The following is a 10522-nucleotide window of genomic DNA, read 5'->3' on the forward strand; positions in this document are numbered from 1 at the left end:
CTGCATCTCCATACGCGCTGCTGCAATTGTATATCTTGAATGCTATTCAGCTCTTACTCACATGTAAGCAGGCGAAAGGGGTGAGGACCTGGATGTCTTAAGAACTGGCACTGGGAATTTCCAGCTGACAGGAGAACCGCTTTTCCATTTCAACGGCATGTTGTTGTCACCAGAATGGTGCTACAGCAATACCAACAGCAAAGACCATTTCCATGAAAAGGTTTCCAATGCAGTCTTCCATCCCACTCTGCCCACACCATTTAAGGGGGAGGGAGAGCAGCAGCGGCACCAGCAGCTACAGAAATACACTGGTAAAGGCAGTGCGGGCTACAGTCGGGGTTGTGACTTTAGCGGCAGCACTGAGAAGCCAATAGATTGCATCCACCACGACTACTTGCCCTGCTGCATTCACAGTTGTCTCGTGGTAGGAGGGGGAAGAAGCACTGCCTTCTCATCACTCTTTCAGGGTAGTGAATAGCCCAGTAGCTAAGCAACAGTGCCACCTTGTTAGATGAGCTGTGATTACAGCTCTTGGCTTTCGGTGCAAATACAAGGATGGTAGATTAAGAAAAATATATATACAAGTCAATTTAAAAAAATAAACAAAAAAACAACAACCAAAGGATCCAGTCTCAAGAGATGGGCATGTCACTGATTAAACTATATAGTTCTATATACTAGGTACTGGACATGGGCCACTATATTCATATTCCCATCGCCTTTTAAATTAACAGTACAGAAAGAGTGCAAATTGATCAAAATTTTAACTACACTACCTGAACTGTTCCACTTTACCAAACCTAAGCATGTAGGGATTTGGAGTCAACTGTAATTTGATGTTCTCTTCCTCTTAAATTATCCCCCAGACAAAACTGATTGGAAGGCGATTGGCGGTGCAGTTGGATAATGACCTAAAACCATGGAAGCAACCCAAGAGCTTATTAAGGCAAAGGAGTGGAATGCTCTTAAATGGACAAGCCAATCACTTAACTTCAAACCAACTAAGCCCACCTTTTCCTTACTGAAAGAAATAAAACAGAAGGCACAAACAAGACCCACAAACAAGCAGGTACTGGTGCTAGATGCAGTGAAGGCAGAGCAATGCATTCCACAGGAAGAAACATCATTTGGTAAGATGCTCTGACTCAAGACTTCAGACAGTCATTAACTGCAAAGGATTTGCATCCAAAAGTTAAAGTCAGCCCAAATTTACAATTAGATATATATAGATGCATAAATATTTATATATTTATAATTAAGGATATTATATTACTGTCCTAGTATTTATGAGCCAGACTGTAAGGAGTCCCAGTAGGCTTTGCTTTAGGTCACAATACCTTTGAGATACCATGCAACACCTTTTACAATCCATCTGAATAATAGATCAGATGATCGAACACATTGACAGCTGAGATTTACACTGATGTTATAGAATATTACGTTACGGACTACAGCCAGCTTTTTAGCTATAGCATAATTTTCTACCTCTGCAATTAACTAGAGGAGCTGATACACCAAGCCTAAAAACTGCTGCTCAGGCTGTACGAGTCAGACTGTGGTCACGGGAAGACAGAGTTGTCACTGTGATTGTGGCTGTGGCCATGACTGTGCTTTGGACACGGGCATGATTAAAAGGCTTTGACACATTGGTTTCTGCTGCGAACTGAAATGGCTGTGCATACTGCAGGTTCTGAACTCTTGTGCTGCGTGGGTAAGTCATTTGTCTTACCTACGCTTTCTTGGCTGGAAGGTCATAGAAACAGTGCAGAGTAGTTACAGCACACCTAGACATATCCTCAGCGCCACAGATTGGCTGATAAATGCAACCACAGTTTATGCTATGCCCGCTTCCACAGTCAGAAAGGGCAGATCCATCTAAAGGCTATGCACAGTTATACATATGCAACAGGGCTGCCCTTGAAAGTTAACACTTCATTTAATGAAGCATTTAATGAACATATCTAATTTGATTAACATTCCCCAACTCAAATCAATTATTTATCTACCAGACAACAAGGGCTGTGAAAACTAGGAAAACTGACCAAAAGTCACTCTTATTTGGAAAACACACACACAAATATTTTAAATATCTGCACACATTATATGGGCACATTATGTCCACAAAACAAAACAATAGAACTAACCTGAACAGGTACATGTATTTCAACATAAACATGCCATTTACAAGCCCTACATTACCACATATTACAAAAATATATATATAAATAAATAATAATTTGCTTTTATTACAAAGAATGGACATTCGACACCCTTTGCGAGGTCTGCTGTGGCAAAACATGGAAGATAAATCGTTTGCTCAACATGTAAATGGGAAATAATCAAACCAGCAGGGGGCTTAGGTCCACGAAGCTTTGATCATCATCCTGTTCTCTATTCAGTATCTAGCCAGTTAAGGCTCCACGATTTGATGTCTGCTGACAAAAATCTATTTTACCAAACAGGAGTCAGAATGTAAATCATTATCTGGAGCCAAGATGGGGTTTCATCTTTCTACCATTATTATCATACGACTGTTTTAGAAATTATTCCAGGCGTAAGCTTACCCCCTACGGAGCCTGAGCAATCTGAAAATTTTGTATTTAGCAGCTGTTGTTCAGACAAAACAAAAAAACAGTTTCATGTATTTTTTTATCGTACTGTTATTGCCTGTTTTAGTTTTTTGTTTTTTTAAATGGTACACATAATAAAATAAATAAAGCCACATTTACTTGGCCACTTATGTTCCCTGCTTGTGGCAAACTAACAGTGAAAATGTACACCTGTATTTCCATCTACACTATAGTTACTGGGTAACCGCACACCCTTGTCTCCCCCTAGAAATGTAACTACATGACTGTGATTGACCTCATCAGTATAATCCTTTCTTCTTATTTCTTCCAACTCCTGTTTCTGCCATGATTTTTTTTGAATGGACTAGATCAACTTAAACAGAAACTTGATTGCAAACCAGTGTTTTGGAGGCGAAGCTGCAGTACAACGGAGACACAACACGCACAAGCATAAATTTTGGCAACATCACCAGCCCTGTGCGTGGACTACAAAATAGGCTCTACACAGATTCGACTCACACAAGTCATAATTAGTCACTCTCTGTGTATCTGAGGTCTGAGTGAGACGTCCACCTAAGATGCTACCTTTGCCATATATGAATATGGAGAATTCAAAACACTTAGCATTACATTTTGTGATTCTTCTAACTTTTTATTTGCCAGAGGCTGCGAAAAGCACCGAGAGCCAACCAGAGGCCAATTCCAAAACAGTGTTTTTGTGTGTTAATTAAACTGCAAATCGGTTATATCAGATAGACTTCTTGGATCATTGCAATAAAAAATAAAAACATAATATGTCCATGTATGTAATATCTACTTCTTTAAAAATACAACAGTAGCAGCATTTCAAAATAAATCTTTCTTCTCTGTGTTATTTTTGTCTAACCTCAACTCACCATCAGACTGCTGCAGTTTCAAGTGGCCAAGAGTGCACTGTCCAGCTATTACAGGAAAGGCTTCATGTGAAGTGTTCAAGCATAAACTCTTTCTGGTGGCTGATTTTGTGACAAAGTCCCTCTCAGAAAAGATGAATATTTGTCCACTTAATCTGTTCTTGTGTCAAATTTCAGCTACTCTGCATGTGTGTGCAAGCACCCCCATCTGTAGTGGATATTCCTGCATATGACATACAAACCCAGCACTAGCCAAACAATAACATCTTTAAATAGTCTTCTCTCCTCTTGCATTCTGAAATACATATAACGGTCATGACCCTTTTCCTCCTCTCTTTTTCTCTTCAACTGGCGGTGCCATCTGTATTACAACCCCCGTCATCACACCTTACGCTGTAACTGGCAGAATGACCTTGCGTCTTAACCAAGGGCAGCAGTCATCGTGCCGCTTCTGTCAAAGCCTGAAGGCTCAGTGCTACACCCATTATTCACAGTCCTATTCTATCACTCTCCTCCAACAACTGCAAACCCCCACATAATAGAGCTGTCCATGTCAAATGGCAGCAATACAATAATTCCACACCAGTGTAAAGATTTTATTTTACATGAATGAACTGTGAACAGCAAGGCTTCTATGCTAAATACAATTTGATTATTATCCAAAAGCAATTAACCATAGGAGAAGTGAAGTGATGGTGTTTTTAAGCTTCTTTCATTTATTAAACAGGCTTTTCTAAATGTGTTACTGATAGCTTATGCTGTGGAGAGACAGTCAGCACTCCGCCTTAACTTTACACTCACAACTGTGTTCTCCAACTGCCCATCCATTTGGTGGTGTGTCTCATCCACCTCCACACAGTCTCAGTTCTGTTTTTGAGCGCCTTTTACAGACCATAGCTGTCCAAAGGGAGTTTAACCTACTCAAATTTAACTCAATTTTAATCAAAGAAGTCACGGTTAAGAAACTGGCTGTCTGAACTGGCAGGATTACAAAAAATAAACAACCTCAAATAAATATGAGGAATTAAATTAATCTAATTCCAGCTAAAAGTAACACCAAGGCTGCAGCCAAAGCCAAGGAGGAAGGCTGGGAAAAAATGTCTGCTGTGTAAATTAATAGGCTTATCAGCATCACCGCCCCATTATTAAAGCAAAGCATATCTGATTAGAACTATAATTATGCGTTCCATTTAAATTTTGTGTTGCTTAGATGCAATCTTATGGCATGTACGACTACTTCACCCTTTTCTTTCAGGTGTGACCCTGCCAATGTTAAACAGTCTTGAAAGCAATTAAAGATCAAATATAAGCATGCTTACAAATCTTACACAAGCTCAACAAGTATTCAAAGCTTCTTCAGTGCTAAACGAAGGCTTTAGGAACAATAAAATACATCTGAAATTGTTTGCCACAGGCTAGAATAAAAAACAACGAGGCAAAGGAAAATGTTCCCTCTCCAGAGAATCAATATTGTTATTGATGTTTTGGAAAGACAAAGGGTTTAGATGCTCTATTAAAAAGACTAGATGCTCTCTCTAGATGCTATCTACACATCAAACTATTTTTTGTTAAAAGTGGTTGACCAGTGAACCAGGCCTTGTGTTACCTGGAAAATAACCAGTTCTGAAGCTTTTTAGAGATACAACTGAAATTACCATGACTCAGTTGGCTCACTTAAACTTTGTTTTTGTAGCATGCATTATTCAGGAAATTAAAATTACTCCCTATTTTACCTGGATAAGTTACTTTTATCGATAGTGTAATGTTGGTGCTAAGACACCAAAGATGATCAATTTTCAATTTCAATAAAAGTGGTCACCACCTTAATAATACTTGGGTTGTATTACTGTAGGGTCTTTAACTTGCAACATAAAGCGCCTGATGTTATGATTTGGCATTATATAAATAAAATTTCATTGAATTTAACTTAAATTGAGTTGAATTGAATCAGATAAAAATGTGGGGGTTGTATCAGGCAGAGAATCCAGCCTAAAATGTGTGCCAAATCAAACATGTGGTGTGGTGAACCAGGGCTTGCAAAATTTCAAAATCCCAGGTAGCCCTTCGGCCAGAGACTCTTCAGTTTTTGGTAGCCCAAAATAAATTTAAGTAGCCCGAATAAAAAAGAGAGCAATTTTTTGATTGATGTTTTGTTTCCTGTTTTGTTTCCGTTACAATATTATACATTAAAGTATAATATTGTAATGGAAACAAAACATTAATCAAAAAAATTGTTGAAACACAAATTACAACATTGTATAAAAATTACAATCATGAACTCAAATACTTGGTTCTAATTTAACAGACATTTCTATGAACTTGTAAGAACTGTGTAGAACATGAATCAGTCTGTGTCAGATACTGAATTTCAAATTTCCACTGAAGTCACGGGTAAGAGGCAAGTGGAACCAAGATCTAGGCCATTTGCTTTTTGAAGTTTGCAAAGACTGCTAAATTTTGCCAGTGGTAGTTCACTCTTTGCAACATAGTACGCTGTTCTAAACAGATTTTTCAGGTTTATTTTTAGTATGTTATTTGCAATTGGTGTTTGTTCTGGGAAAGATATTGCAGACTGAGCAATAATGCATTTCTTGCATTTCTCATGGGTTCTAATGGGGGCCTTTCTTAAAATTACTGGTCCCAGTAACAAAGGCACTTGTCAACTCAGAAATCGAGGGAAAACCAACAACACACCCGGCAGAACAGTATGTTATTTACACGGGTGCACATAAGTGGTCTGCATGTGCGCATTCGCTGTCAAAATAAACCAGATAAGAAGTTGCAACATGCGTTTGCATCCATATAAAAGGCACTGTTTTTGTCCGCTAGAGTGGGATTTTCACTGCACATTCTGCACCACATCTCTGTGCGTTCATCATTTGTTTGAAGCCAGCTCACCTCCTGCAACCACTTTTCCGAGAATACGCGCTTCTTTTGTGGTTCAGACATTTCTTTGGAGGTGGAGGAACACCAAAGCAATTGCTTAAAGGAGCTTCTTCGACATCTTTAAGAGTTCTAAACAAATGTCTGTCCTCCTCCAGAAAATCTTATGTACGCAAACACGCGTTACAACTTCTTATCTTGTGCGCGTTTTTTATTTTGACAGCGAATGCGCACCTGCGGACCACTTATGTGCAGCCCTGGTTATATAGCTCGTCATATTGCAGCCACAGAAATTCTTTTGTCCATGAAACCATAAAGCTGCACTTTCTTTTTGCCTTATAGTCTGATTTGTCATAACTTTTCCGTTTTGTGGTAAGCTTTTCTTTGGCTGTCACTTCTTCACCCTGACCTGTCTTATTTGGCTCAGCAGAACTAAAATATATATCCTGCTGCTTTTACACAGGCACTCACATAACGCTCAGCGATTCTCTGCGCAATCAACCTCTCACATGTTTAAGCTTGCTGCGGGAGATTTCACTTGTCATGTTTGCATAGTAAGCCAACGATTGATAAGACAATGTCAGAGGAATTGGTGCGCAAATTATCGTCACTCACCAATCAGTGCTGTCACTCTCTATACACAGTTTGCGCGATTGCAAAGTGAAAGCAAAAAACAAGCGCAAATTCAAACGCGATTTCAATATGTCACATATTGACAGTGGCTCACCGATGCCAATGACATAATTACTCAGCTACATTTCCGAAAGAATGCAAAAGCATTGACATATATTTTTCCTTCCTATGACAGCCCGACGGGCAGGGCAGATATAGATTTAGGTAGCCCGACTGGAAAAATCGCTAGCCCCGGGACGTCGGGCTAGCGATTTTGCGAGCCCTGTGAACCCTCGGGAAATAAGGGTCCAGCTGAAAGTACCTTCTTCTTCTATACCTGCTATGAAATTGTTGTCTTCTATCAGTGATCTCAACAGAAACTTGCACATCTTAATTCTATTAGTACCACATCAAAGAGCTGTAACAGTTATGAAACCGTGAGTGAAACCGCAATACAAATACCAACAGTTTTGGTGCACAGTTTGACTTCCTTATCTCTTCATCTATCGCTTTTGCTTACAGTGAAAGTTATAAGCTACAAAGGCAAAAGACGAAGAGTTGTAGATCTACAAAAAGCTCAGACTTCTTATATAAATCTCTTTAACACCAATCCAGTCAAGTCAGTAGGTATTGTGCCATCTTAATCCAACAACAGTGGAAGAAACTAAAATGAGGACAAAAGACTAATTCTGTGGTCTCTGCATGCATGAGTGTCACTATTGATTTTGAAATAGTTATGCCCATCTCTAACTTTAAGTTCCGCCAGGAACCGAAAACAGAGGGCACCATCCACCACAGTTATACCCAGTGTTGGTTCATATTAGGTCACATCAAGTTGAGTCAAATGACTCAGCTTGATGAGTCATTTGACTCAACTTGATGGGGGTAAAAAACAAAAACAAAATACAAAGACAAAACAAAACAAACAAACAAAGAAACTGCTTGTTCTCAATTATTACCAAGTCCAGTTATAAATGCCATTAAAATCCAATTTGAGTATATATAAGAAAGTATGAAATAACTATGAGTATGTGAAAATACTGTTTGTTTAGTGAGAAATAAGCCACTATTACACACAGGCTACTGAGGCATGGAAAGATGTAAAAGGTGAAGTACTGGAGAACAAAATAATATATTAGAGTCACTGGAGAGGCTCAAAGGTTTTAGCAGTATTTTTCAGTCCTGGCCTATGTATACTAATGCATTAATACTTTAATTCCTTAACATGTAATACATACTACTTAATTAACACCAGGTAGAAGCCATTCCTATCCAGAATTTACACCAAGCATTACCTACAGTTTAAAAATGGCCCGCCATCAATTCTCTATTGGAAGACACTTTTTTAAAAACAACTAATTTTGGCTGGTTACATTTAATATTATTCTAAGAGAAGGAAAAGGAAATCTTAAACATTGCTTACACCATATGTTAAACATTCCTTAATTTTTGGTAAGTTTTGTGAGCAAAATATGAAATTCATAGGCATATTAATAAAAAAAAAAAAAAGCAAGATGAGGCCATCTGCATTACCATACCTATCGTGCAGTCCGACGGGCATCGTTTCCCCTCTGTGTATAGGGTGCTCCATACCCTCGCCAAAAACCACACCTCAAAAGCAAAATATTTGTGTTAAAACCCTTCTCCAAGAAGCACACATTCAATTGAACTCCAGAAAATGCCCTAATACTTTTTTTAATTAGGATATTTTTAATTCGGCACTTTTAGGACAGTTTTGACAGTATTAACAGCATGTTTAAACTGAACTTACGTTATCATGTTTTAAAGTTTCCACACTTTAACGAGCCAGTATAAGAAAGCTTATCCAGCAAGGCATTGATCTTTTCTTAATCCACTTTACCCCATGTCAGCTGACACAAACATTCAGTTACATGGCAATACACCATCTGAATGCTTATTCTCCTCAACTGAGGTGTACCACACACACAGAAATCCTTCATATAGTTTCACCTTAGACGATATTAAACTTACATTAACATCTTAAATAATTGGTAGTAACAAAGTGCGTGTGCATGCATGTTACTTTGTAGCTGAAAGCTGAAATAGATTGACAGAGGGGTGAATGGGTGTTTCTTTGACCCCATCCGCTGCTAAAATGTTACAGTTACATCACAACTTGTTGCTTTACACTGAACTAGGCTAATTAATGCTAAATATAGCTCCAGTCTATGTTACTTGAGAGAACAATCTTCGTGCTCGTTTAAAATACAGCAGCATCACCTTTAAAATAAGAAAAGATGAGCAAACTGTCATCGCGACTGTTTCAAAAGCTTAGCTCAAAAGTTTTTGATATTTGAGAAGTTTTCCTAACACTTTGATTCCCTCTGTTTAAGAATTAATTTAGTGACAGGGTTTAATTTGGGACGAACGTTTGTCACCACAAAGTGCCGAGCTGTCGGAGAGACGTGTGGAGAAGGAGAGGTTAGTCCTTTTAAAGCTCAAGGTTTGATATCGTGATGTATGGGAGAGAAACTAAGACTGACTTTGTTCCTAGCAAAGGCTTCAGGCTCCTATCTTTAAACACGTCTGTCTCCATTAGCCGGACTGCGACAGCTGTTCAGACTTAACAGACAAGGCAACCAAATGGGAGCTTTGCTCATTTTCTGGCCATGTTTGACTCCATACTGTCGGTACACCTCCGGTGGGAACAGGCTAATGCTAACTAGCTAGCCTAACCCTATCGTTAACATTTGCTAGCTTAAAATAACATCAAATCACGACAGTCGACTTTGTGGTTGTCGCGTAAGTTTCTCTTAAGCAATCTTCCCTTAGCGGCATTAGCTTAACCAGTGACGGCGCAAAGGACTGTGGTCCTAATATAAGTTAGTTGGTTTAGTTATTAGTTGGTCTGGTTGGTTGGTTGATCTACCACCACCAACAGATGCCTATGGCTAACTGACAACCCGGTATGTGTTGAGCTTAATATACTACGTATAACATATTCATTAATGTAGGCAGCTTAACTATACTCTGCAAAGTTTTAAAAAGCATATTCCATACCTTCCACAACGATATAGCGTTACCTTGCGTCCTTGTTTTCCTTCCAAGCCCTCAAATCCACTTATACCCCTGAAGCCTCCTTCCTAGTTTTATCCAATGCAGTTGTAGCTTACTAGGAAAGCCGGAGTATCCACACTTTCCATTGGCGGAAGAGTATGGCAATCTTCTCTCATTGGCTTAAAACTTCCGTTACTAAATAATGGTTTTAAGACAGCTTTTTTTTACTTGAAGCACCTGGACACTGGATAATACTTTGTGAGGTGAACCATAGGCTTCCATTTAAAAACATTCGTGAGCTATATTCATAATGAAAAGTATCACATGTTGGAAATTAGTGAGACAGGGACGCACATAAAGTATGATAATTAGGTTGGTTATTTATTTATTTATTTATTTTTACAAAAGCAGAAGTCTGAATTTGGAGTTTGAATATTGTGGTAAATCAAGTGGAAATTTCAAGATGAGCTAATGTGAGAGGCTAATGTTGTTGAAATATGGAAGTGATTTGATTTTTGAGTGATTTGAGATCGGTGTTCCTGCTGC

General features: G+C 38.7%; 1 protein-coding gene across 3 annotated transcripts in view; it reads right to left on the reverse strand.

Annotated features, from left to right (window-relative positions):
• Positions 1-10108, reverse strand: part of klhl13 (kelch-like family member 13) — a 44095-nt gene extending 33987 nt beyond the window's left edge. The window contains exons 1-2 of one of the 3 annotated variants that reach the window (XM_085173908.1): positions 9980-10108; positions 8497-8569 (exon numbers count right to left, since the gene is read on the reverse strand). In XM_085173908.1, the coding sequence (XP_085030034.1) occupies positions 8497-8549 (53 nt within the window). In that variant the 5' untranslated portion in view covers positions 8550-8569; positions 9980-10108. Of the gene's footprint in view, positions 1-61; positions 5677-8496; positions 8570-9979 lie in introns of those variants that run through there. The other 2 variants (XM_085173907.1, XM_085173910.1) reach the window with 2 other exon arrangements.
• Between the last annotated feature and the right edge of the window lie 414 nt (positions 10109-10522).

The sequence above is a fragment of the Neolamprologus multifasciatus genome, chromosome 10 (genome assembly GCF_963576455.1).
Source record: "Neolamprologus multifasciatus chromosome 10, fNeoMul1.2, whole genome shotgun sequence".
NCBI lineage: Eukaryota > Metazoa > Chordata > Actinopteri > Cichliformes > Cichlidae > Neolamprologus > Neolamprologus multifasciatus.